The sequence below is a fragment of the Syngnathus scovelli genome, chromosome 8, assembly GCF_024217435.2.
Source record: "Syngnathus scovelli strain Florida chromosome 8, RoL_Ssco_1.2, whole genome shotgun sequence".
Classification (NCBI taxonomy): Eukaryota; Metazoa; Chordata; class Actinopteri; order Syngnathiformes; family Syngnathidae; genus Syngnathus; species Syngnathus scovelli.
The window spans coordinates 14,956,626-14,984,155 of NC_090854.1; the positions used below are offsets into that span (position 1 = coordinate 14,956,626).

General features: G+C 39.2%; 2 protein-coding genes across 9 annotated transcripts in view; one reads left to right on the forward strand and one right to left on the reverse strand.

Moving 5' to 3' along the window:
- The window catches only part of fgf14 (fibroblast growth factor 14), a 61,465-nt gene extending 58,221 nt beyond the window's left edge, over window positions 1-3,244 (forward strand). For all 8 annotated transcript variants that reach the window (XM_049727637.2, XM_049727639.2, XM_049727642.2 and 5 more), the window contains one exon: window positions 262-3,244. In XM_049727637.2, the coding sequence (XP_049583594.1) occupies window positions 262-536 (275 nt within the window). In that variant the 3' untranslated portion in view covers window positions 537-3,244. The remainder of the gene's footprint in view (window positions 1-261) is intronic.
- Window positions 3,018-25,678, reverse strand: itgbl1 (integrin, beta-like 1). Its single transcript, XM_049727636.1, has 11 exons — window positions 25,348-25,678; window positions 23,346-23,548; window positions 15,396-15,542; window positions 14,487-14,609; window positions 14,178-14,318; window positions 11,190-11,330; window positions 10,883-11,029; window positions 5,530-5,646; window positions 4,235-4,381; window positions 4,006-4,119; window positions 3,018-3,539 (listed from the first exon to the last, which is right to left on the reverse strand). The coding sequence occupies exons 1-11, from the start codon at window positions 25,437-25,439 to the stop codon at window positions 3,451-3,453; spliced, it is 1,461 nt and encodes a 486-aa protein (XP_049583593.1). The 5' UTR covers window positions 25,440-25,678; the 3' UTR covers window positions 3,018-3,450.
- Between the last annotated feature and the right edge of the window lie 1,852 nt (window positions 25,679-27,530).

The following is a 27,530-nucleotide window of genomic DNA, read 5'->3' on the forward strand; positions in this document are numbered from 1 at the left end:
TGCAACTGTGAGGTTGTGGTTTGTTTTACAGCCACTTTGCTTGCTGAGGGTTCATACAAAAAAAAAAAAAACTACGGAAAAAAAAGAAAAAAACACCTTGTTCCCTTCTTTGATGCCCTATTGCAGAGGAAGACCTATTTTCTATACCACGGTTCACCAGCTATGTTCTGGGATAGCGGCTGTATAGATAGAATAAATATGTGGACGACTGTCCTCTATTTTTTAATAAGTATATTCTCCTTCCTCTCTTCCCTTTTCTAGAACCAGTCACAAACTTTCCACTTTGGCCCCAGAAACACACGCAACCAACAGGCATACAAAAACGATCGAATATTGCTTTTTCCATTTACCTTCCAGCACCTGCAGTCAGTGATGGAGTGCTAGTTGCCACCACTGCAACAATCAGTGCAACGGGGCTCTCCATGAACACATTTGCAAAAAGGGATGTGGGTGGGGAAAGCGCCGTACGAGAATGCTGTCTACATATCACACAAGTCCCACCAAGCTTTAGTTCAGCGCTCCGCCTTCTCTGGTAAATCTATTTTTCTTGAAGTTTATTACCAAGCGCGGGCTGTAGGAATATCTCTCGGCCTTGTGGGCCTCCGTTGACGGCTTCTTGAAGGTCTTAGGCTCGAGACTCTTTGCCGAGATAAACTGTACGACATAGGCAGGCAGCCCTTCAGCGGCAGCATCCACAACACTTTACCAGCTGCATCTACCGATTAAAGCATGGGCAAGGTTGATCTTGTGTTCTGTCTCTCTCTTGCAACAACGTAATATATATTGTACCATTTTCATTGTATAATATAAAAGTATGGGGCGAAGGGGGTGGGGTGGTATTACTCAAAAGACGATTTTAAACAAGTAGGTTATTATTCAAGAGGAATCGTGTCCTAGCTCAGCATGCAGTACTGATCATTCTGGCCTATCACGTGCCTGTTTTCAAACTCGATTCTACCGGCATACAAAAACCGGTTCCCGGTCCCCACTGGGCCCAAGGTGCCTCGCCCACCCAAACACCCACCCATCCATTTACAGGACACGTAGCATTGTTAGCATAGCGAGACTCACCCTGCTCACTCTGAAATGACCAAAGGCTCCCCCACCCCACCCCACCCCAAACACCTACGAGGAAGATTCTGGGAAAAGTCCTCTTAACATCAACGCTTTCACTGTGATAGCTTTTGGTTTCTGAACCCTCCTGAGATCTTTGCGTGACCGCCGCCCTGCTCTCCTACTCCTTTGAAAAGTCTTAACTTGATGTCATTTTTGCAGGTTTGTCTACCCTCAATTAGTCACGTGCATGTACTTTCAGAGGTGTCGGGATATACATAGTGTAGGACTTGACATGGGCATGTTGCAGGCTACGGCACCCTCACAAGCTATTCTGCACTTTCACATTGTTACTCTCGTCATGACTGTTAGCAAATGATGACCAATCTTTGACATTTGTCATTGCTTTGATTGGGCTTTTCCGACTAGTTCTCTTGGTTGAGAAATGTCACATTTTTACATTTATCTTTAATAAAATATGACCGACCGAGGACATTAGTTTTGATTTGTTAGTATGAATAGATGCAAGAGCTGGAAAGCATTGTAAATGCATTTGTCTGTGTAAATTCTCAGTTATCCAGGTCATGGCAATCCACATATTTGAAGAGAAGGTAACTGGACTTTTAGAAGAATTTTAGTTGCCTCCTACACTTTAGAGACAACTAGACCTTTTCCTTGTTGAACTGGACTCCCGTTCAACTAGACAAAGTATCGGCTGTTCAACAACACCTTCTGTTCCCTTCTGCTTCTTCTAAATAAATTGCACGATTGTTAACCTGGATCAATTGAAACATTGACAAAGTCGAGTTGCTTTCTATTAAACTTTGAAAGTAAATTGACGCTTTGGTTGTTCTGGAATTCTGTACAACTTTGAAACAATCAAAAGCAAGTCTAGTTCAATTCTACTAACACATCAACAAGACAGTCCAGTTGCCTTCTATTAGACTTGGAAAAGAAATGACTTCTTCTTGGTTATTGTTCGGGACTTCTATTCAACTTTGAAACAATCAAAGTCCAGCTCCATTCAATTCTACTTCAATGGCAAGTCCAAGGCAATTTTCCAATTTGTAAATGGCTCCCATGTTAAAATGTGTTTGGATTCACTTAGCCTCTTTCATTTCTCGCATATTTCTCATATGGGTTGTGTGTGATGTCAAACTTCATTTTGTTCGGCGTACTGTACTTGCACGTTCTTGTTTATGATCATTTTGTCCCATTTTTTTGCATGGTGGAGAGAGGTGTCGACGAACTGCATGTAACGTAGGATATGTCTATCACCAACTGTTGGTATGTATCGCTACATTAAAAAAAAAAAAAGACATATATGCAAAGGGTTTGTCGACACTGTACAGTTTGTTTGATGTACACGCATACAACACATTAAATATTTATGTGAGCGAGTGCTGTAATTTTACTATGTAATGTGCAATAGAGTGTGCAGTATATTTTTGGACCTGGGAGAGGTAGCAAATATGTTACTGCGATTATAAAGGAATATTAGGAACACACTGAAAAGAAAAAGATGAGAACATGACTTTTTTTTCTCTAAATTTTACAACTTTATGCTCATAGTGTCTTTCCTTTCAGTGTGACCTAATATTCATTTAAAAAAAAAAAAAAGAGGGAAAAAAAAATATTGGTCCCCTTTCTCAAGTGTGGCACTTTACGGACAAAAGGGTTAGAAAACACCGCTTAAAAAATTATGTAATCACCCTGCCTCTTAGGAACCTGACCTAAGCCCCATTAAACTCATAAATGCTCCCCTGAATGGATGAGGATTCGCACCTGTTGAAGATACAAAAGGGGGACCAAATTTATATTTACTTCCATTTTCACTTCCAGTTCAATGGCCACATGTCCCATTACTTTAGTGCATATAGCGCATGTACGTCTCCCAAGTCAGCGAGAAATATCCACACCTGGAAGTCTGAGTCTTGTTCTTTTAGGGAAAGCTAAAGAAAGAGTCACTATTGAGATGATTTATTTTTTAAAAACAAATATATAATACTATATACCATTGCAAGTATGCCCATTTGGAGTTATGTCATGTTATAAACCAAATTTGTAACCATGTATGTATGTTTAAGATCTTCTTTGCATTGTTTTTCATGCAAGATGTCGTTTCATGCGACGCATTTAATGTTTTATTTAAAAAAAAACGAAAGAAATAAAAACGCTCAAACAACGCCTACTGTCTGCCTCCATTGGTTCGTTTGTGTTAATTTGTCAACTCGCGTCCAATTTTGCATTTATGTCATAAAGAAACACAAATAGATGTTTATATATCAAAATTCAATTTTACAAATAATACTTTGTAGCCAGTACAATACAAGAAATAAAAACAAGTCCATGTTTTGCTTCTCTAAGGTTTGGTTCTCCAATGTCGCCCTTGGGGTCTCAGTACTCGGCCCCCACCCAGATTTCGCAAGCGTTCCCAGTCCAGCCATCCCAGCACTCGCAGGTGCCGCAGTTGCACAGTCCATTCCCTGCAATGACGTAGAAAGAAAAAGGTGTGAATGACAAGGACTTTTTAACAAGGTACCTCTTCTCACACCTTGACACTCTCTGGGAGAATCACTTGGGCTGGCTTTTATGGGTAGTTTGTTGTAGATCACTATTTTCAGGGTTTTTCAAGATTTAAAAATTCACCATATTCTGCACGTGTGTTCATCCTGATTAGAATTCAAGCTTGGTTTGAGGTGTGACCACCAAAAATTGCTTCAGTTGGGCTCCCTGAAATGTTTTGAAACCCGCTGAAACCAATTCAGTTTTATGTAGGAAAATTGGCTTTGTATTGTTTTGGACTTTTTTTGTGGGTCTGTCATAGATGACCAACGAGAAAATCTCCAAAACCATTGCATGATAACACAGTCTGCCGTTTTGCGTTTACGGGAATTTTTGTCACTTCCATGAGTTCGTCAAGATGGAGCCTAGATGTTTCAACTGGTGTACCTGTGCAAACAAGGTCATCATGTTTGTCACACTCTCTGTCGTCACACTCGCAATACTCTCCGGACACCCACCAGTCCTTGGTAGAACAGATACACTGGCCACAGTGACAGGAACCTGGATTTTACAGGACCATATTCTTAGATACATGAACTTACACACTGTTTCGATTGCAGAATTATAATAAATGATATATAAAATATTCAAATTAGTTTTAACATTCATGAGTTACCTTTGCCACTGCACAGAACTCCATCGGCTGTCTCGCACTGCTCCTTGCTTTGTGTGTCAGTTAGGTCACATGACCTGGGGAAGCGGCACTGCTTGCCAAACCAACCCTCCTCGCAGATACAGCGTCCGCACGAGCAATAACCATGACCTGGTGGCGGAAATTAAAAGGGCCTTTGGTCTATAGGAGACATCACTCTGAATGAGGCAATAAATACAATTTGGCTATAGTTCTCAGTTACTTCTGCAACCCATTAGACCTAGATGACAGGCGAAAATGTTAAAATTGTACTTACCGTAATTTCCGGACTTTAAGGCGCACCTAAAAACCTAAAATTTTCTCAAAACCAACGCCTTATAGTCTGGTGCGCCTTATGTATGGACCAAATTCCTAAATTTAAACTGGCCCGAAGCATTGTGTCATGAAATCAATCATAAGTGGCCCGCATGAAGACTATGAATCATGAATCAAAAAGACTATGGATCATTATTTTGTAATATTAAAGTAATTTGTTGCGTCTGAAGTTGAAATAAAAAAAGATAAATTGGAGAATGATTTGATTTGGATTAAAAATCTGACATGATGCATTAATGGTGCGCCTTATAGTCCGGTGCGCCTTATATAAGGACAAAGTTTTAAAATGGGCCATTCATTGAAGGTGCGCCTTATAGTCCGGAAAATACATGTTCCGATGGATAATAAATAATCTTGACACTGGGAAGGGCCTTTTCTATTTGTATTATTTCCTAAAGGCAAGATGATTCTAAATGCAACTTAACAACTTAAGTGACAAAGACACACATGAAAAAAAGCATCTTTACAGCTGCACCAACTTGAACTGTACATGGCACTCCTTTATGTCAGTCTGACATTTTAGTGGCTGATGCTGTGTCTGTGCACACCATGTGATTTTTATGAAATTAAAAGCGGCGAGCAGTTTCATTTTGCTCAAATTGCCGTCCACGCATGGCTACTTCAATCAGTCAAGGCACAGAAAAAGAGTCATTAATGGAAGCACCCTCTTCGTTCAATTAGCTACCGACTTGCATAAAAAAAGATCCAAAGACACCTCTCTTTGTTTTCCCCTGGACAAAGACAATTATTTGTGACTTTATTTGTGATTCATAACTGTGTCAATTAATTGCTGCAGTAAATTGTCATGTGGTCACGCCACAATGTTGTGTTTGGGTTCCAAAAAGCCGTACCACTTATGAGTCCAGACAAATCTCTTTCGATTCTTGCTGTTTCTCTGCACTTGATAAGAGTCTCTATGTAATTTTGTGCGCATGTGCACTCACCCCCGCAAACCTCGCCAGAGAGGTCCTCGCACTGCCGGTCGTCGCACTCGCAGTTCTTGCCATGAACTCGACTGTCCCCAGGTGGGTGACAAGTACATTGTCCACACTGACACTGACCTACAAAAAAAACAGACAAAAATGGTGTGTTCGCATCTTTTGTGTCTTAAGTGTGGGTAGCATGTGTCAAAAGCATGTGTTTGCACTTAACACTTGTGTAGCAGAGTTGCATAGAATAAGTAAAGATGACAGAAAGGTTTTGCAAGGATGAAAAGCTTGGCAAGTTGTGTTGTGGTTGTTGACTTTGGAATGAAATGAAATGGTGGGGAAACGATAAATACATCTGATGAGGAGAAAATTAGCATGTTATTTATTTACTGCTCAGTGTGTGGTGTACTTGAGAAATTGAGATGACCAACACGGAACGCCTCACACGCAATGAGTTTGATGATTTCGTTTTTGTTTTGAAATTGTATGCTATAAATATTTATCATCTGAAATTTAATGACGAAAGCAAACTGTATTATTTAGCACATTTGGAACAGACGCGTCAAATAATTTAACCAGTGCAAAACAGATATAACAGAAAACATCACCTTCGTTTTTGATAAAGAAAAAAATACAGCCATTTGTCATTCATTTTGGGCTACGAAATGTCATCAAAAATATTGAAAGCAATAAACGTGACAGCGTCAAAGCCGATTCAGTTGCACGGTGTTGCATTTTCATTTTACGGTCACAGGTGTCACACTCGAGACCACATACGGCCACATCATTTTATGTATCCTGCAAAGGCAAATTATGTGTCAACTCAATGTTTCCTGTTAAAATATCAAAACTCTACATCAGGGGTGTCGAACAAATTTTTTCGCGGGCCGCATCGTAGTCATGGCTTCTCTCGGAGGGCCATTATGACTGTCAACCCAAATAAATGTATGAGCACCTCATATTATATACAGCAAAAGCTACAAAACAAACTGACAAATAACTCATTTTCAAATCAGACGAGTAAAAACTGGTCAAATATTTAAAAAAAAGCTAATGACACATGAATTTGATGCACAATTTGTCTTCGCGGGCCACATAAAATGATGTGACGGGCCGTATCTGGCCCCCGGGCCTTGAGTTTGACACCTGTGGTCTACATTGTCTTCCTTTTAATAACAGTGAGATTTTGTTACAATGCCACTTAATAAATTAGAAAATTGTTAAACTTTTTATTACTGGATTTTATTGTATGTCATAATATGAGGGTACTTCCAATTCTAGGGAAACCACAACTATGTAGTGGCCCGCAACAAAAATGATTTTGACACCCTGCTATAGAAAATAATGCTGCATGATTGGTTGACTTGACATTCAGTAGTTTAGCAGTTGACCAAATGTACCCAATAAAGGAGCAATAGAGCGTACAATAGAAGACAGCACACTACGTATTTATATTTATGGGGGCACCACACTTAGCACGCAAGCTCTTTTTAGAAGTAATGTACATAAGATCATATTATAAAATGTACTCATATTTCTGAAACTTTATTTGCTGCTTAAAGGTTTGCGCCATGGAACTGGGTAAACATTTTTGAGTTGTGCAAGTACATACACGTCCAAACACACATACACAGAGAACTATAGAGCATGGCACCATCTGTGCAAGAGAGTCAGTTACCCTGGTAACCACTGATGTCATAACACCCTTGCCTTATCGATTATATCCGCCTGTTGAACCATTCACACCTGGAAAGAGAGCGTCTCTGTGTACGTGCGTCAGTGTGTGTGTCTGTGTGTGTCTGTGTGTGTGGGAGTGGTTCCGCTTATCACATTTTGTGAAAAAGTCACATAGGCACACGCTTGCCAGGAGACAAATTTGTCTGAGTTTTCATGGCTAACCCTGCAGATGCACACCATTGAAAGTGTTTGAGGGCGTAGCAAATTAAATTTCGCAATTTTCAGAGTGTGGCAGCAAGCTGAGTCACTGGGCAGCATAGTGCACATTGCAGAGATTGAGTGAAGGAAAAAGTGTGGCATGTTACGGATTCTGAAGACCTTTTAGCCACAGTGCCAATGAAAAGAGGAAGGCCACCTAATAATCAACAATGGAGGACATGCAACATTTGCCATTCTCTTTATTTGGAAACTAAAATGTAGTTTGCTTCCACAGAAGGGACACTCCTCTACGGATGGAGCAAAAAACGGCTCTGTCTAGCTATACTCACAATGGAAGCCAACCAAAAGTCCTCCAAGCTTCCACCAAAAAGACACCTTGAGGGCATATGAGCCTGGCTCGTTGGTGCTATGGTCAAGCTACAGATTTTTCCAGCCTATAGACTGCTATAAATATGCTTAGATGATACAACTCTTGAGAATTATTTTAAACCAAGCCAGGATGTTAGTCTGTGATCATCAGCATTGTTTCAACGTGTGAACTAGTACCGTATTTTCCGGAGTATAAGGCGCACCTAAAAACCTAAAATCTTCTCAGAGGCTGATAGTGCGCCTTATATAAGGATAAAGTTTTAAAATGAGCCATTCATTGAAGGTTCACCATATAGTCCAGTGCGCCTTATAGTCCGGAAAATACGGTAGTACCAACTGGAGACCAGTCAAGTGACAAGTCATCGGGATGACACAAACTGTCTGTCCGAGGCGAAGCGGGAAGGGAAATCATATCGAAAATGTCACTCAGAGTCTGCCTTCCAGTTATTAAGCATCGCCTCACAAAATAAACTACAGTGACCCTCTTTAACTTTGACCTTTCTCTGGACGTCAAATGCCAGATACGAGACTGTACCCGTTCATTGTTTTACCATCACTTGGGAAAGGAATCTCAATGATAAAAGCAGGTGGCTCCCAGAGGATATACCACATGTTGGAAAGAATGTGTCTCAGGGAGAAGAATAAAAAAGCCTTCAAGCGGCTGGTTTACATTTCAGGGTTTTTGTCCGCTCAAGTTGCCATCTGCACCCGCTATTCATGCCTCCTATTCTCTGCTGCCTGACTTCCCTTGACTGAATTTCTTGCAGCTTTTGTAGCTGAAGCCAGTGTGTTTGCAACAAAGTCACTTCCAAGTTGCTTAATTCTAGTCTCCAGGGCCTGCTTTTAAATCTTAATAATTTAAACAGGTTTTAGCATTTAGTTTGAACATTGATGGACTTCAAAAGTAAAGGACACAGGTCATTAATTATTAAACAGATGCCAGCAGCCAATGAGTGAGCAGTGATGACATTTTTAACGAGGCTTCATTGTTCTAGTTTAAAGCTCCATTTTATTGCAGCTTGTGGAGATAATTTAAAGGCACCGCTGGAGGTGTTGGAGTTAATTAAGTCTGCTGTCACATGTTCCTCTCTTCTGTTTCATTATGTTCAAGTGGGGGGGTTGACTGGACACATCAAACCAATGTCTGGAAGCAATGGAAGCTTCAGTGGCATGTTGTTGACGTTCACCAAGGGTGACAATCTTAGTTTGGATTAGCGCTGAATTATACATCTTCACGGATCCACCATCCTTCCATTGAGGTCCCAAGGTTGTTGGTTGCAGAAATTTTGTTCTCCATGTTGCAAAAAAATTGCAAGTAATGCTATTCTCCATGCTACAACCCGAGCATGATTTTGAAGCTTTCTTGATAAGGTATGTTTACTAGAATTGAATGCATACAACTTTAATTTTTTGTACAAAAATCCATTAGCACAAATGCCAGTCTAACACAAAATGAGCGGTGTCCAAGAAGGTGTCCACTAAAATATTCTTGACCACTAAAGTTCCAAAATCAACACCATCAGAGAACTTGTTTCAAACCATTATTGTAATTTTCTAGGGTCACAATGGCAACAAATTGGAAATCATTCCCTCAATTAGGAACTCATTTAGACTGATTATTATATATTATGACTTCAGCTTGTCTAAAAAGCAATGATTTAACATCTCCGTGCTTGTAGCTGAAATGTGCTAGATTAAAAAAAAAAAAAATCTATTTGTTAGTGTCTCCTTGTCACGTTTGTCCTGCCGCTTGCTTAACCGATTGTCATCAATCAACAGGCCACAAAGGTCCACTGAGAAGATGCAAGCTGCACATCTGCTGCGGTAGTGTGACTTTCCAGCACGTATCCAATTGTAAGTCAGACTTTAGTGGTGTTAGGGGATGCAAGACAACGGACTTCTGCTGTCCAGCAGGGCTGCTAATGAATCATACAGCGTCATAAATCACACAAATGAACCCACCACCTGTTCACTGTAACTTTGCCGTTGCGATAGCAAACGCCCCAACTTTATTAGTTCAGTTCATTCTGAAGCAGGGGTCATGAACCTTTTGGAAAATAACAGGTCTCTCTCATGTGCCGGGTTAATGTGGTATACACTTCAGATAGAAAATATTTGTTCAAAAAGCTTGAATTATATAACTAAAAGCAATGGTCAACAACAAATTTTAATCAGAGGTGTCGTATCATGTATGTTTGGTGCTAATGAAAAAAAAACATAACTTTTTTTCTAGCACAGCATGTTTTGAGATATTTTGGGGTTTTAAGTTTGACCTATAAAAGGTACTGCAATGCAGATTTTGTACTTTAATGTAATTCACATTTGAAAAAAATAAATCCCACCTGTAGTTGCTGAACCAAATCCTTAATTCTGAAATATTACTAAAGATATACTTTATATTACATAATAGATTATCATTATATTCGTATTATTATTTAAAAAAAACATAAACCTTTGTTGATATTATTATGTTCAATTATGTTAAGACACTGGTCATGTTAATTATTTCTCACATTATTATTATCTACAATCTTAAAATAGGAAACACTGAAAAAATTTTGAATTTATTTCAATTTTATTTAATCGATTAGTTGCACAAACTAAAAACCATGTGAATGAGTAAACTACTAGTCTATTTAAAAAATATATATTTGGATCCAAATGCTTTTATTTTGTGCAATGAGATTAAATAAAATTGAGTAAATACAATACTTTTTTCCGTGCAAATATAAAAAATATGACACACTGCATTTCTTTAAATCTCTATCACATGCCAAGAAAACCACAATGTCCCATCACTGGTGAGCTGCTTAAAAAAAATCAAAGCCATCAAGCTACTCATGTGGTCCTTTGAGGCTTGTCCATAGGTACAGTGATCCTACTCTGAAGACATCCAGTAGAATATAATATCAATAATGATGGTTGTAATGCCCTGTTTTGATTGACATTGTCAGAGAGGTGCAATAGTTAATATTCTTTGTTGTGGTTAACTCTATTCAAAATAGGCACTAGAAATGACCCACTTTTACAGAGGGAGGTGAGTGCTGAGCGCAGGGGGTTACCATGGCAACAGGCGCGCAAGGGTGGAAGGAAGCGGGTGTACCTCGTCCAAAGCAGGGCAGTTTGGACGTTCCCCTGCACTTCTTCAGGCTGCTCTCCAGAGACATGGAGCAGGAGAGTGGATGCTCGCACTTCTTTCCAGCCCAGCCATCCTTGCAGTCACACCTGCCACAGTGACACTGTCCGTGACCTGGAGGAAGGGAGGGGAGCTGCATCAAACACCCTGATACAGTTGCCATGACCTGCTACCAGTAAATTGAAGCTAGTTGTCATTTCTGACACTCACTTTTGTCACTTTCCCATTATTTATTTATTCATTTTTTAATTAGCCCAATGACGGATCATGTTACCTGAGCAGAAGTCATCGGTGTATCGGTCATAGGTGGCATGGCAGTTCCTCTCGTCACACTCGCAGGTGTTGCCATGAATATCCCCCCAATCACCAGAGGGATCCACATCATAACAGCTGCACTCCCCACAAACACAGGTGCCTAACACACACACACGTGCACAAAACTTTATTTAATTTGCAGTTCCGATGAGGTTACATTTGTAATTAGAATTACTGGGGGGGATCAACTGAGATGGTTTGCAAAGTCTTCATTTTGTCCTCAATGATGGGAAATTAACTGCATTGTACTTATTTCTTTTCCTTGGGTGTTTTTTTGTTGTTGCTTTTATTCCCTAGATTGCTGGAGACTGTCATTGAACGCTTGATCAAGATATCATCCTTACTGCCCCAACTCAAGTGGTGCTACATTCTTTGCTGACCTCTTGGTGACCTTTGGTGAGTCTTCTTTCCTACCTGCATGTGTCTGGTCTGGTTCTGTCCTCTAAGGGACGGGAATAAATATAATACTTTTTAAAATATTTTAATACAGCAAGTTGTCATGAGTTGGACAGTACGTAGTAGAATCACAGCATTGGCTCAGCAGCATCCCGTGGTATGACTGCTTGTCAGAGCATGACTAAGCCTGGGGGAAGTGTGCCAGCTGGTGAGCCCTTAGGCATGTATCTGGCCCTCTGGTTAGGGTTCAGCCCCCCACCCCAACTCCCTTCACACCACCATAATGAAAGCCATCTACCTTCATGTCACAGGATAGAGACATAGTACAACATCTACACCTCTATTTCCAGCACAGAGTTTGACTATTTGTATTTTTTGCACTCAGTCCTCCTATAGAGACAGTTGTGAACGTTGCCGTGTATTAATGCATGCATTTAGCCCAAAGCGCCACCATCGAGCTGTGAGCAGTTTGACAGCATGCCAGTTAGGGTATTATTAGCGAGGGGGATGGAGGTGCTACTCTACTGTCTCCTGTCAGTCAAGCTTTTCACACAGGGGAGATGAAGGTTACTGTGAAGTATCTAAAGAGAAATTATCAACAAAAAAACATCTACGTAGGTTGATGCAATATAGACTATGTACAATATATTTGCTTATTACTACAAATGCCTTTTAATGAATATGTAAATTACAAACGGTGTAAGTTCTCATTTATTTTTCTCACCAACAGAGAACCGGACATCCGACTTATTATGAGGTGATTCCTTATATTTTCCTACCCTGTAGAACTGCACGGAAGTCAGGGACATCAGATCATTCTTTAATTTCCCACATGTACAGACACTAGTTTAAAGGGAAGTTGAAATGCTCAGTAGATCTTTATTTTATTCTTCACTGTAAACATTAGTTCTCCACATGCCACATATTCTCTATGGATGAAGTCTACAAACACATCAGTCATTTGACACTGAGTAATGTTGCCAGTACAGTGAAATAAATCAAGCTACTATTTTGACTTTGGCATTTATTTATTGAAAAGGATGACATATATGGCAATAAATTGGGGTCAGGAGTCAATTCCAGCATAGGCCTCTATGTGAAGAAATATTGTTCTGAAGTATAATTGCGTTTGAAGTCCATCCATCCTTGTAGATGACACCGAATTGAGCCCATATTCTTCCGAGAGACCCTCCCGCCTTCCACGATAATCGCACTTATCCTCCCCCAAGTAACCTCCAAATGGTCCGGGTTGACATCATCTTGCTTCCCTGATGACCTTTTTGACAAACCCCATTATCCCCAATCCCCCCCAATATATCCTTACTTTTCACACCTCACCTTCCCAAGCTCTTCCGCAAAGACTCACCAATCTTCTGACTGACCTGTCCCAAATAACTATCCTGACCCTCATCCTCCCCGATACATCACTCTACACTCCACTGTTATAGCTGTTGTTTCTTTGGGACATTATTGGAATAAACAAGACTAGCTGTTTGCAAAATAAAGGATGGGGCTTATAGGGGTGTTGAATATAGTGTTGAATTTTTCATTTGTCGGACTAAAAGGTTTTATAGTTGTGTGGGACTCTGAATGAATTTTAATACTTAAAAAAAATCCCCAACTTCGCTAAAAAAATTCTAGAGCTTTGCAATCCTAGCAGCCTGTCTGATTTCCTCTTCATCCATTTTACACAAAATGCTTTCTGCAACCATAGAAAGTTTCAAACTTTGTTCAACATGAACCTAAAATCCAAAACCTCCAGTCACCGGCTCGTTGCTTTTAGTGCTTGTAAATTCTGTCTGGCCTTTGCCCTCTGTCTCTACTGCTACATCATGAAGGCCTTCCACTCCGTGAACACAGACAGTGTTGTGTCGCTTGTTAAATTAGGCAGAAATAGGAGATCTGCAAAGGGGCTCTGTCTAAAAACACAGTTCAGTCATGCTCTATAACTAATTGTATAAAGAAAGAAAAAAGGTCTGTTGGAAATGTAGAGGATCATGAGCAATGGTAGAATTTTCAACTTATTACTTACTTAACTTACAAATATATATATATATATATATATATATATATATATATATATATATATATATATATATATATATATATATATATATATATATGATTGGCTGGCAACCGGTTCAGGGTGTCCCCCGCCTACTGCCCGATGACGGCTGGGATAGGCTCCAGCACGCCTGCGACCCCCGTGGGGACTAAGCGGTTCAGAAAATGGATGGATGGATATATATATATATATATATATATATATATATATATATATATATATATATATATATATATATATATATATATATATATATATATATATATATATATATATATATATATATATATATATACTTATTTTTTTGCTATTTGTTAGAGTATATATGGTGCCTGTTAGCATTAATTATTCATTATTTGCTTAATTTTATTCTGTCGTACATACTGTACAGTGACATTCTAGTAACATTTTATAGGCTGAATAAATTATTGAAAAAAAATCCCAATCACTAGAGCTGCCCTGTGGCTTCAAAGCGCAAGAACAGACCTCGGTTGTTGCAGATTTTGCCGTCTGGAGATGAGCATCTGCGTTTGCTCTCCCATGGGCTGATGTCACACTGGAATTCACATTTGTCTCCATGCCAACCAGCAGCACAGTAACAGTTTCCACAGTAACACTGGCCGTGGCCTGGAAGCACAGTGCATCATGCAACAATCTGATGAGGTCACTCATATTGAGGATATTGACACTCTGGCGATATTCATCAAAACATGAGATGATTTTTTTTAATCTTTAAATAACGTTGCTGTCAGAATACAATATTCTATTTCTCCACATGGAAATTTTGGCACATACCTCCACACACTTCACCAGTCTCCTCATCCAGACACTCGCTGTCATCACACTCGCAGAAGGTTCCCGTCACCAGGCCTTTGTTGTCTTCATTTTTACACATGCAGCTACCACAGTTGCAAGTCCCTTTCCAAAAAAAAAAAAAATTCAGTAATGTTAATGCCACGGGAAGAGTAAGGGAGAAAATTCTAAAACAGACACCATATTATGTTTCCAACACCCAATTGTGACCATACACTATGGAGACTGTGCCTAGTCTTGTTAGATGTAACTGCAGTGTCCAATACGGTGGACCACAATATTCTGCTAGCTCCAGGTTAATATCCCTTGTAGCACTCTAAAGTGGTTGAGATCATATTTTCCTTGCAGAACCTTTTGTGTTAGCCCAAGTTTCGAGTCCCGCTCTGTCCCTCTGTTGCATGGTGTTCCACAGGGGTCTATTTTGGGGCCCTTGCTGTTTTTATTGTATTTACTGTGTCCCTCGGTTCCATCCTACAAAAACATGGCATTTCCTTCCATTGCTATGCAGATGACAGGCAGATTCATGTCCTGCTGGGCAAAAAGAATGTCTTCTCCTTAAGACCACTCATGTCCTGCCGAGAGGATATCAAATATTTCCATTGAGTTTATTGACTTGGGAGTATAAAGCTTTTTCAATTATCCCCAAATAGTGTCAATTTATGTATTGCTTTACCTTTCATATGAAGTCTTACTAAATTTTTACCAAGAGGTTTGAACCATTTGATAATAAATAATGAATAATCAGTATGTCATTATGACTGCAATTACAAATGTTTGTTTGTGAGTCACTTGAAGATAAACACAGGCATTAATTGATGCTTTAACTCGGCCACCTCATTCTTAATCTTAATTTGAATAATGAATAATTAATCACTAAATGCAACACTGTACCTCTGTTGGAGCATACCACCCCTTGAGGGTTTCTGCACTGCTCCTTGCTCTTCTTTGCAGAAAGCTTACACTCCTCTTGGAATTGGCAGGCCTCCCCAAACCAGCCGTCGTCACACTCGCACTTCCCGCAGTCGCAATATCCGTGATCTGAAGGGAAATGGCACACACTGCATGCTGTTTATTATGCCAAAATGCTGTGGTTAAAAATGGACCGCGAAGCCCAGGATATAAGGAGGGGTGTTGTCGTGGGTTTGCAGGAGGAGGTCGAGGTGCCTCCTTAAGTAACACATTAATCGCATGTAAATGTTATTAACTCTGACAAGAGAGGACCATATTGAGTTATTATTTTGCCAATTGCTGTTAGTTAATGGACTGGAGTGACTAAAACGTTCCCCAGAATAGTTTCGACCACTCCGCTACAAAAATGGTTAGGTCCAATGTGCAAATTCCTAACGTTTTACGTCAGTTTCAGTGAACTCGAGAACTAGACTTGTCACAACAAAAGCTTCCTCACCAGGCCAGAATGCAAATGGTGGCATCCAGTGTGTTATTCCTTGTTTCATATATTGTTCTCTATAAACATTTTGTTAGAGAAACAAATGTCTCTTGCCATTCCAGTCACCATTGAACTGCTCCTGACTTCCCCAGAATGCAAATGGTGCAGTCATTTCTAATGTCATTCTCCATGAAAAAGAAAAAAGCCTGATAACTATCAAATGGAAAAACAAACAAATTTGGTTCAACACAATTATTTTCATTTTCTTTCAAAAGGAATTTATTCTCTCAAATCATGATGGAACCATTCCACCCACCCCAGAATGCAAACAGTCTGTATCTCATATCCTGTGTCGTTTTCCATGAACCAAAAAATAGCCTACAAAACAACTCAAAGTCATTGCATCGTTTTACTTTTGTTAGCCAAAATCGTTTTTTATTTTTGGCAGTCGAATCACGAGGGAATGGTTCTTCTTGTCCAAGAATGCAAATTGTGCAGTCGTGTTTCTACTCCGAACATTATTCTGCATAAAACAGAAAAGAGCCTGACAACTATCCAATAGACAAAGTACAAGAATAAAAGGTACAATTGTTTTAAGCTTTTCAGTTTCTCTATTAGCCATCATGACGGAAGCATTTTGCTTTTGGTATCTAATTTAATCTTAGTAGCTGGCTCTTGCACCGCTACAGTGTGACCCTAAGGTGGACAAGCAGTCCAAAAAAATGATTGATTGGCGAAACTCATTATCGTTTTTCGATTGTCAAATCACCAAGGGACTGTTTCCCCATCCCAGTATCCAAATAGTCCATCCATCAATTCCTATTTTGCAACATTTGTCAGGACCAATAAATTGGCAGACATGCATACATAACACTAAAACGCATCAGTGTAGACATTTTCTTTGCCATTTGAGTCATAATCTTTCAACCAAGACTGCAAATGATAGTCTCGTACGAAATTTATCTCTGCAGTGCTGGAGTACCAATCAAATCATAAATCTGCCCAAGAATGCAAGCTGTGGTTCCAAACATCTCTTCCAAACATCCAGCTGTCATTTTTCTAAAAACTAGACAGTAGTTTGTTAATTAAAAAACACAAATCCTGATGTTTTCACTTGGGTCATTATCAAACCTCTAGTTTCTCCCAATTATGTGCCTTAAAGAAAATAAAACCTAGAAAACAACCCAAGGCGATAATCATCAAGGACGATTTTGATCAAAATATTTTGACTAATTCGGATAGATTATTCTGACCAAAAAAAAAAAACATTTGAGTCGGCTCCCCTTTCAATAATACAATATAAAGATGCTAAATTTGAAATGATCATTGCCATTTGAATTGTAAGTGCCGATTCTGGCAAAGCCGCTGCAACATAGCTGATCTAGCCACCACTCAAAATGGCAGAATCAAAATAATGCTCTATTTACAATTGACGACAAGAGGGCCCCTGTTCGTCACACTCAATCATCCTCCCGATTCATTCATCATGTAAATGCAGTGTCCTTCTCAAGGGCTGTCCATCAATCATTAGCAGACTTGTCCCCCATCCATCCTCATTATCGCTGCGTACACCTTTGAGAATTTGACAAATGAAAGTAGATCTATCTATCTATCGCAGGAATGGGTAGCTTAAATGATGGAGGGGGCCACAATAAGTGTGACTGGGGGGGCCCACATATGACCAGACACTTCTTAATCATATGTATGATAACTGTTTTTCTCTATATACACAAAATACATGCATATATGCAAAAACATGCTTTTACAGTCTGCTTTCATACATTTCTCAGATCAGAATTGAATGTATTCATGTTTTGAATTAATCTATTTATGTTTGTCCATCTGTTTTATGTCGGCAGTGTTGTATAATTGTCTGTGATAAACGGGAGGGTGACAACCACTTTATCTGCTTGAAAGTTTGTTTGTGGAAATGTTCGTGTCTTGTTCACATTTGACCCTTCCCCGTAATTCACTCTGTCTTTGGAATGTTGCTTCCCACGCTACTATACACAGACAGTTTCACACTCACTCGGTGTTAACCAGACAATCAGGTTCTGAGCAATCCTTGGATACAACCAATTAGGACCTTCGAACTGGCGATGTAGTGCTACCATAGACAAGGAGAGGACGGTGACTCATACAATTTTACTTAATGACAAAACATAATTTAAGAATGGCACCCAGAACATTGAATAATGCTGATGTAATGCGTGCAATAGTTTGTTACATTCAACAGATTATTAGATTTCCCTTATGCAGTTAAAATGACTTATTGTAAATGACTACATAGTCAATTATACTGGATTGGTATTAATTGACTGATATTAATCAAATGGAATTCCTTATTCATTTATTTTAATTTCTAAAGTATATCTTTCAAATTCATCTATTATTAAATACAGGTGAAATATTTATAAAAGGAGTAGCCGCGTAGCCCTTGCATACTAAAAACATGCCCATTTTGCTATAAATAAAATAAAATAAATGTATGAGCACCTCATATTATATACAGTAAAAACTACAAAACAAACTAACAAATAACTTATTTTCAAATCAGACGAGTAAAAACTGGTCAAATATTTAAAAAAAGATATTAAAAGTGAAGACAATTTGCAATTCTAGTAATGACACACAAATTTGATGCACAATTTGTCTTCGCGGGCCACATAAAATGATGTGGCGGGCCGTATCTGGCCCCCGGGCCTTGAGTTTGACACCTGTGCTCTACAACTAACTTTCTAAAAAGTGTTGTCCTCCTACGTCCAAATAACTGCTGTGAAAAAACTAGTGGCGGTCTAATCATTTTGCATAATACAGTACTGTGGATATTACATATCCACTTAATTTGCTCAATTGCACTTTTCTGTGACTAATTATCGCTCTCCTTGTGGGTGTTCGAGGGTGAGAGGAAGTCATCTCATGTTGACAGACCACAAAGAAAAAAATAAACACTCAGACACTCATATTTGTAAGTGCCATCCTGTAAAAGAAACACTCTCCTTTTGGCTTATTATGTTTCAAAACAGACAGGATGTTCTGCCACTTGTCTCAGCCGCAGAAAGTGTTAGTGGCGTACCGTGGACTGTCAAGAATTGACTGGCGTTTTTCCTCCCAACTGCCCACATTGGACTCATTAGGTGACTCACTGCACAGCAAATGGCTCGCTTGCATTGTCTCAAGTAAAAACATATGAATGTAAAATATGTATTTGAAGTAAAAGAACAACTAATGTTCCAGCGCCAAATGATGGAAAACAATAAGCCTGACGACTACTCTATCAGTACACAGTGGACATGGTAGTTGGTTGAAAGTAAGGTTTGATCCATATTTAGTTATTTACAATTACCGTATTTTCCGGACTATAAGGCGCACCGGACTATAAGGCGCACCTTCAATGAATGGCCAAATTTAAAACTTTGTCCTTATATAAGGCACACCGGACTATAAGGTGCACCATAAATGCATCATGTCAGATTTTTAGTCCAAGTCAAATCATTCTCCATTTTATCTGTTTTATTTCAACTTCAGACGCAACAAATTACCGTAAATTTCGGACTATAAGCCGCTACTTTTTTCTCAAATTTTGAACCTTGAATCACAAATTTTAGCTGGTGCGGCTTATATCCGGTGCGGCTTATAGTCCAAAAATTACGGTACTTTATAATCACAAAATAATGATCCATAGTCTTTTTGATTCATGATTCATAGTCTTCAGCGGGCTACTTATGATTGATTTCATGACACAATGCTTCGGCCCTGATAAATTACCCAATAGTTCTCAGGGCCAAAACTCACTCTCATGTAAAGTTCTCGGAGTTGAAACTGCAAGTGACTTAGTCACAGACTACTTGGTCTATAGACCACACTTTGAGAAACATGAGTGATGATGGCAAATTATTCCATCTGGCATCATACTTCCAAAACCCAATTGCAGTTATGTAATTGCTGTACTACATTTGGAGGCATTTGATGTGTACTGCTGTTGACACAATGGCCCTTGGGTGGGATGCTCGCTTGCTCTTGGCAGTAAAGCCTGAAATCCCCGAGGCTCCAGCCAGAAAAAGTACAGAGGTTGCAACAATAAGGATAGTTCTGGATCGGAGAGCAGTTGGGCTCAGCCTTTAAAGTTCTACTGTAGCTCAACCAAGTGTGAGGCCAGGGTTATGTTTTGATTGCATTGAGTTAGCAACAGTGATGCTAAAATACTTAAAATATTTTTATGAAACCTTTGACTGTTTGGACATATAGGCCATGGAAGAACCATTTTTCTGTTCATATAAACACAGCAGAGGAAAATACACTCCTCAGCATGGTGAGTCAAAGTTGGAGAGAGTGGAACAGACTTCACGTGGCTATTCAGTGAGGAGGGAGGGAGAGATTTTTTTTTTTTTTTTTAAAGCCAGTGCCACGTTGAGCCTGAACACCACAAGTTATTCAAAAAAGATGTGAAATAATCCCCAGTTGCTCTGATTTCTTCTCATGTTATTGTGATGGATTTGTAAACAATTTCCGTATGGCAGGACATTATGGAAATTCCGTGACTTGCAAAAAAATCTCCTCAAATCATAAAGAGATGAACATTAAGAGAGGGAATAGAAAAAAAACATGGATAGAATATGATAGGACATTTCACACATTTGGTGAGCAGATGTTGGTCAAGGGTACCATAATGTTGCTCTGCTCAATGTTAATCCTGACATTTGCTGAAATGAGGTACACTTTAAATTTTCATTTTAATTAACAAGTGCCGTACAAAGCACAGTAGATGTTTGGGGCAGCAGGCCGTTTTCATGCAATCAGTAAATTATTTAATATATTGGAATGTATCACACTAAATTAGGGAACACACCCTAGCACAGCTGTAAAATCCAACGTGTACTCACTGATATTGTCTGCACTCAGACTTTTCTTTCTTTCACACTATGTTTACCATATTTCTTTTTCCCTCAGATCAAATGAAAACACCAACAAACTTCATGTCCTGACAGCATTGGTGAAAAGGAACATTTCCAAAAGGTAAGCTCCCATTAAAAAAAAAAAAGAAACAAAATGCACACATATGTGCATAAATAATAATAATAATAATAATAATAATGCATTTCGTTCTATACAACATATTTTTTTTCTTTGCTGTGAATAAAATGCCAGAGACCCTAGTATTTATTTATATTTCTCTCATCTTCCCTAGTATTCTCTCATCTTCGTTAAATGGAACATGGATATTTCTGCATGTGACTGAATGCCATACAGTATATATCCTTATAATACCTCCTCCACCTCCGCTTTTACAGAACAACAACAACAACAAAAAAAAACACCCTCAAGCACTGAAACCAAAAGAGGCAGGACATTATGGAGTTGCAACTGAAAGCTATAAAAGGAACAAAAGCCCTTCCTTTGAAGGTACAATCCTCTCGACATACTCAAGAAAATAACTAATCTTGAAGAGTTTGCAATATCGGCAAATTGAAAATCTTCAACGTTAAAGAGCCACTCGCCAAACTGAAGGGCAACAGCGATAAGGTGAGAAATAGGCAACCAGTTTTAGACATCAAGCAAAGAGCTTGGCTCTGCTCTGTTCAGCTTTGATAATATTTCTATTCCACTTGTATATGGTACTGTGGGTGCGCTATTTCCCGATCCTTTACATGTCAGTGTGTTTTGGTGCGTTATTGTGCGTCAAGGTGTGAAACACCATCCCTCCTCAGATGCCAAGCAGTGCAGCGGTGAGTGAAAGCCCATTATCGGGGGCCGAAAAGTCGGGCCTCATTGTTCCAGACTGCTGAACCGTAATGAGCTTCTCGCGGCAGCCGTGTTGTCTGGCCAAATAAATCACTCCCAAAGTCATCACGTGCAACCACCGCCTATTCGTATCTCTATTACTGTTGACCTGCTCCCCTACGCAACTGCACCTTTTTGACTATTCAACCCTGACATCTGGACGTAGGTAACTACCTGTAGTATAATAAACATACAGGCCTATACAACTAAATACAATGCAAGCTCACCCATTTATTCTTTCAGAAATCTTAGTAAAAGGTAAGTTTGCACCATCTGTGCAATCGTGCATGCATCCATTTTCGATATTACTTATTCTTTTCAGGGTCGTGTGCAGTTGGAGCCTAACCCAGCTGACTTGGGCTCCTAGTCAGTTGCAGAACACAAAGACAGACACCCACTCATACCAAATGAATGTACGAATGCCTCTTATTATATACAGTATAGACGACACAACAATTAACTAGTTTTCAAATCTGAGACAAGTAAAAATATGTTCAAATATTTTAAAAAGATGAATGGTAAAAAAATGCTAGCAATATCTCTTTTTTTTTTTTTTAAAAAAAAGTGAAGACAATGTGCAATTTTAGTACTGACATGAATGGATCTCATAAAATTATGTGACGGACCATGTTTGGCCCCCAGGCCTTGAGTTTGACACCCGGAATGTATGATGTCACAAAAGCACAATGTTTACATCACATGTTACAATTAGTATTGATTGCAATATGAGCAGCCCATGACAATTATGTGGTCACACTTGACTCATAGAATGAATTTATGTTTTCACATTACTCGTTGAGATGTTTGTTTCCTTCTATGCGGCACAGTGGAAGACACTGACCCAACAGTGTGGAGATTGTGGGTCCAAGTCTGGCCCCCGGCCTTCCTGTGCAGCCTTTAAATCCTCCTTGTACTTCAGTTTCTTCCCATATTCCCAAATTATTCATGGCAGGTACATTTAAAACTCTAAATCGTCCTTAAGTGTCTATGGTTGTCTATTTCTGCTCTGTGATTGGCTCATGACCAGTTGAGGGTTTAGTCTGCCTTTCGCCTAGACTGCTAGAATAAGCTCCAGCACGCCCACGACGCTAGTGAGGATAAGCAGCTTGGAAAATGAATGATTTGGTTCCGTTCTATTCTTTCAGAGTGAGAATGGTCGTCTGTCTCACCTATTTCTAACCTGTTGTGGCTATAGCTACGAATCAATAAGTAGCCAGCTAAGTAAAAAAAAAAAAAAAAACATGCAACAAACACATAATTTTTCACATTTGTTAGAGCAACCTATTTTCAAATTTTGCAACATGACTCATGACTGAGCTGTTCCTCCTTCCACAGAATCCTAAAAAGTACAAAGCGATCAACAAAGTGCAAAAGAAAAACGGCAACCTTCAAAATTTTGAGGCACCAGATATACTTTTCTTTTTTTTTTTTTTTTTTTTAAACTGAGCCACAACCAGAAACAACCGTTATTGTCAAGGCGAATCATCTTGGCCCACGGGAGTTGGTTCCCCATTTTTTCCCCTCAAAAACAACCCCAAAAATATTGCTCATCCCTGCAGTAATATAAAAGCCGCTTATGTTGTAGCAGAAATTATTTCGGGATATCTTTTGACACCTTGAGTGAATCATCAGCTTGTGCTGCATATGTCATGACATCCGCTTTGTGTACGCACCATTACAATTTTTTTCATTGTGTGTGGCACAGACCCAGTCATGGCACTCGCAGCGAGGCCCATAGAATTTCTCTGGATCTGACGCCTGGCACACGCACACACCGCAGTCGCACTTGCCCCTCCCGCTGCAGATGTTGCCATCGGGTGTCCGGCAGCGACGCAGGGAAGACTCAGAGGAGAGTCGACACACGCCGGCCACCTGGCTAATAAAAAAAACAGAGAAGAGCAAGGGTTATCTTCCGAAAAGACAAAAGTAAGTCAGCTATTTGAATGACTGCACTACCAAAAAAAAAACAACATGCATTTTCTGTTGAACACGATTTGCACAAGTCAGTTATGTGAAGGCTACCAGCAACCAAAGATGAAGGTCTGCACATAAGATCCAGAAAAAAAACATGTGGACAACCACATTAAAAGAATACAGTCCTCCGAATTGTTTCGTTAAGATGCCGAATTAAGATTCCGGGCATACTATTCCTTAACTGATGAATTTATCCAATGTTCTTTTCAGGTTGCTCGCTTTTGGATGTCACATGCATCCAAGATTGTAATTAAAAGTCTTTGTTCTCCTTTAGTTGCCAAGACTACACCAACATCACTTTTGTTTTAGCAGTGCAAGACCTTCATTAATGAATGACTCACACCCACTGCAGCTCTTATATTGTTATACTTCTTTGGAAAAAAAAAATGGAGAAACCCATTGAAAGCTGTGGCTGCTTCTCGTGGGTAATGTGTGGGGGTTTACCAATGAATGGACAAAACAACACCTAGATGATGCAAATTGTAACAAACTTTTCATTCACCAGGGAAGTTGCCACAACATTATGGTGGTGCACTGATTAGCACGTCCAATTCCAGCTCTGGCCTTCCTGTGTGGAGTTTGTATGCTCTCCCCATGCCTGCATAGGTTTCCTGGGGTGCTCTGATTTCCTCCCGCATTCCAAAAACATGCAAGGTAGGCCCATTGACCACTCCGAATTGTCCGTCGGTGTGATTGTGAGCATGATTGGTTGTTATATGTGCCCTGCAATTGGGCGTACCTTGCCTACTGCCCAAAGACTGATGTGATTGGCTCCAGCAATCCTGCGACCCTCGTGAGTATAAGTGGTTCGAATGAGTGAATGAATGAATTATCCTACGTAAATGTTTGAAAACAAACACTTCTAAGAGATCGAATGAACTGTAATCAAATGTACAGTACTGGCTTAGAAAAAGACAGTTTGAGCCACTATAATATTATGCACAGTTCGAACATTTACTCCTGTGATTCTTTCTCTGCCTATCAAAAGAATCACCAAAGCCAATCACAGAATTATACTGTACTGGAAAGTTCATTCATTCTGATGAAATTGCACGGTTGCCTAATGAAGTGTCCATCAGTGTTTATTTAATTAATATTACATCCCGTTACGTTAAATATTATGAAAATTGCATTGATATGAATAGTGATAGCATGCATATGGTTAAGTTTGCTTGTGGATGCAAAGTGATTGTATAAATAAATATAGATGTTAACTTAAACTATAGATATGATTACTATGTATTTTAATTTCATAAGTATCCTGAATTTTTTTTACTCAAATAATTGTAATAAAATGAAACAAAATACTATTCAACAAATAGAAGGATTTCTTGGAATTAAGTGTTTTGTTATTACAATTAACCATTTAAACAAATTCATGATAATCCAACTCGACAGTATGTGTTCATATAAATTTAGTATGCATCTCAAATGATCTGAGATGTTTTTGAAGGGCTGTCTTCAGCTTGAATTAAAAATAACAAAACTTACACAAAGACACATTTAAAAGTCCGACTCCAGAGTTGACAACACATCAAAAAGTTAAAGTGCAAACAGAATCGTCAACTTTTCTGCACCGCATGTTGCATTATCTGTCAGCATATTCGGCACCTCCTTTCCCGCAGCACCCTCAACTCACCCCAAAATAAACACGAAAAACATATTTTTACATGTGGAGTATGAAGTTATGCAGAAACTCACCTCACAGACTGTAACAATGTGTCTTCCACGCTAGAGAGCAGAATTAGAATCAGCGGCACTAGCGCAGGCTGCACCCAAACTTCAGTGTGCATGTTTAGATCCCACAGTTAACCTGAAGTTAAAGTAGCTTGAAGGAATTTTCCCACTCTCCCTTTGCTGACAGTTGCAGGAAGAAGAAGAAGAAAAAAAAGAGGGGAGAGAAAACGAATGGTGGAGAGAAAAAGCAGCAGGCTGGCCTGATTTCTTCTCTTACAAGTGCCTTTCATTAGTTGTGACTCTCAGGCGCAGCAGTTCTGGCCCAGAGTTCTACGGGGGAAAACTGCCAAACTGAAACGTTCTCCCAACAGTTTAAGAATGTAATGAAAAGCAGACTGTTATTATTTTTTTGGTTTCACTTTTTCCCCCTCCTCTTTCGTTTTTCCAGATGATCCTTTTCATGGACCTGCCATTAGAATTTGTTTTTACATGGAAGACAGAAGGAAATATGTTACTTTGTGACATGACTGAGCCAAATGTCCAAAATTTTGGACAAGCAAAATTCACCCAATTATGGCTCAGCTTCAGACAACTGGTGAACCGTTATTGGTTGTGACTTGAGACCTGACAACTGTGATGTCATTTTTAGTCGACAGCAAGTGACATGATGGATATAAACCGGTGGATTTTCCTTCTTCACTCATATTCTACAAAGGAAACATTAATCTGTGTTTCCACTGAAAATATTATTGCAAACATTTTTTGGGGTTGACTTCCCCTTTAAAAATCACACATGGAGTTTGAAGTCACATAAAACAGCAAATCTCCAAAGATTTTACCATCGACAGTATTAGCTTTTTTTTATATTCTTGTGATGCCACCACAGAATGTTACCATAGATGGCACAGAGAAATAAATGTGATGATAAACCCACGGTACGTTTCAGAATCTGAATTGTTTTTATTGGCCGAGTATGGTTTAAAAAAAAGCTACTTAGTTACTTGAGTATGACAGCAACAAGCAACTATATCAAAATGAATATTTAGGACATAATACATAAACACAGATATGTTGAGCTATGCAAGAATATAAAAGTGTGTTAGCAACCAATAATGACTGCTTTGATTCTGAGAATTGTCAAGTCATGTGACTTAAGCTTTTGTCAGTGACAATTGTGCAAATGATGCAGAGTCCTTGATCTCCTTAAAGTGTCTGTTAGTGTGGAATTGCAATTAACTGCTAGCAATCAATTTAATAATAATACTCCTTCAATTGGCAACAATTCCACTGTGGAATGTTGAGTCGGCTGAAAAGGGCGTTAATGGCAAAAGGGAAGAAGGTATTGGAATGTTTGTTGGTTTTAGTGTGCATAATTCGATAGCACCTACCAAAGGGAAGTAGCTGGAAGAAATGGCAAATATGTGGACGGTCCAAATTATTTTATTTTTTTCCTGCTCTTGTCTCAGTTGATCCAACATGCAAGTCCTCAAAAGTGGGTAGGGCGGTACAGGTGGTCTTCCTAGCGGTCCTCACTGTCACTTGCAATTAGATTTTGTGGCAGCACCAAACCTGACTCGATCGTTGCTGTATAAAAACGCTGCAACTTGATATAGTATTGCTAAAAACAACCCTGACAAAGAACTGACATGATTTCCTTATCATTTGTGCCTTCATCTTGTGCCATCAAGGAAATATACAGAGGTTGGTGACATCCAGATCGCTTGACCCTGTATCACATTCACTTCCTCCCAAATATCATGCCTTTGAGCATTACATAGTATGTCTAAGTCCTGAGAAGCTTTTCCAATTCAAGCTCCAGCTGTTGTATGAGTGTCAAATCATTGGGATTCCTGGGATTCTTTAGCGGCCCTTTGGGTGCTATTGCTTTCCACATGTGCTACTTGTGCTTTGAAAAGGCAATCGCTATGATTTCCTGACTCAGTAGGCTTTATTTGTTCTTGCTTAAACTTGGCCAAAACCATATATAATGTAATCTATCTAATTTATAATCTGTGTCAAATGTCTCTATGCTATTTGTTACTTAAAATGTGCCAGGACATCTTATTTACGATTATATCGTATTTATTTTTTTATTAATGTTTGTTTTGGGGTTTATTTAAGTTTAAACGGTACATGTACATTTTGAACATCTTTGTTCCACTGTTCAACTGTGTAAATGTAAATTTATTATTCACATACAAATTTAA

Bases quoted from the DNA above. Each gene is read 5' to 3' on its own strand.
- itgbl1 (XM_049727636.1), bottom strand. From the start codon at position 25,439: ATGCACACTGAAGTTTGGGTGCAGCCTGCGCTAGTGCCGCTGATTCTA. The intron at 14,610-15,395 runs GTACAGTGTTGC...TTTTTTGGAAAG, and splicing joins GGTGGTATGCTCCAACAGAG to GGACTTGCAACTGTGGTAGC. The intron at 4,120-4,234 runs GTAACTCATGAA...TGTAAAATCCAG, and splicing joins AGTTCTGTGCAGTGGCAAAG to GTTCCTGTCACTGTGGCCAG.